The 1,234-nt window shown below is 40.7% G+C and overlaps 1 protein-coding gene across 1 annotated transcript; it reads right to left on the bottom strand.

Annotated features, from left to right (window-relative positions):
- Positions 1 to 492: 492 nt before the first annotated feature.
- Positions 493 to 933, bottom strand: LOC149210609 (uncharacterized). Its single transcript, XM_089399016.1, has one exon. It carries the CDS (start codon positions 931 to 933, stop codon positions 493 to 495), a length of 441 nt encoding a protein of 146 aa, XP_089255142.1.
- Positions 934 to 1,234: the final 301 nt, after the last annotated feature.

Raw genomic sequence — 1,234 nt, 5'->3', positions numbered from 1 at the left:
TTCTCCAACCATTTGGATGGTCTCACTCATAGGTCTTCTTCCTCTTTTCCTTCCTCCTTTCCCTATAGTACCCACATCTGTGCTTTGTCCTCCTTGCGCCCCTAGCTGTTCTAGCTGATTTATTATTACTATCCCTCGTTTCTCCTTGTATCTTTGAAACATGTCTTTATATAATTGTTTCTGGTCTTCTGGTATGAATCTTTCATCCAAATGCCTCCATTCTTGCAGAAGTCTCTTCATGACTTGTTCTTCTTCGCTTCCTTTGTCCTGTTGTGGGTCTATCTCCATTTGGTTCTGATCTTGAGGTCTTTCTGTTTTCTCCCCTTCCTTTTCTATTTCCATATTTGTTTGCACTTTATTTTTTCCTTTGTCTTCCTTTATATGCTCTACTATTTCATCTTCGCCATCCTCACCTTCCGCTTCCATTTCCTCTTCTTGTAATATCTCAAACTAGTTCTGACTTTTCTGAGTGAATTCTGGAGAGGGTGGGTTCTATTTAGTTTGTTCTCTTTGGGATTTTCTTCGCCGCGGCACTTCTGTAAACCCTTCATTGTCTCCTCCTCTTTTCCCTTCCTCCTTTTCAATATTCTCCTTTTTTCCAAAATCTGTTGGTGTTCCATTGGCAATCATCGGACATGATTTGTACAGATGGCCGTATTCATGGCATCGTCTACATCGAAATGGAATATGTTCATAATCAACTGGTTGTTGCCATACCTCATCATGGTATTCCACTTCAATGTAGTCCAGAAGCAGTTCTGTGATATTCATGTAGACACAAATCCTGGCATATGACGTATATCTACCTCTTTTGGTAGTTTTTTCCACCTTGACAAAAGTCCCTATTGAGTTCCCAATCCCCTCTAGAATCTCTGGATCCCAGAACTCTATTGGAAGCCCAAACAGTCTAACCCATATTGGTGCTGCTAACATTTTCTCCTTATCTGGATTATAGCATTCTTCCCATTGTCTCATAAAAAGGCCTGCATTATTGAAGAAGTAGGGTCCCTCCTCAAAGATCCTCTCCTTATCCTCCAGGTTAGCAAAAATGACTGTAAAGAAACCTTTTGCCCCTAGTTTTAGGTCGATATGCCCCTTGGGCTTCCATCTCTATTGTATCCATTTAGCCAGGTCTTTCTCAGATGGCCGAGTGCCTACAAACTTACAGATTAGAGTGTGATATTTTATATATCCTCTGTACCCCTCAAGTTTATTGTTTGGAATAACAAACCTG

The sequence above is a fragment of the Pinus tabuliformis genome, chromosome 1_2, assembly GCF_031772625.1.
Source record: "Pinus tabuliformis cultivar Carrire ecotype Pingquan chromosome 1_2, CPIR1, whole genome shotgun sequence".
Classification (NCBI taxonomy): Eukaryota; Viridiplantae; Streptophyta; class Pinopsida; order Pinales; family Pinaceae; genus Pinus; species Pinus tabuliformis.
This window is presented reverse-complemented; position numbering and strand designations above follow the sequence as displayed.

Coding starts and splice junctions, on each gene's coding strand:
- LOC149210609 (XM_089399016.1), bottom strand. CDS start 933: ATGTTAGCAGCACCAATATGGGTTAGACTGTTTGGGCTTCCAATAGAG.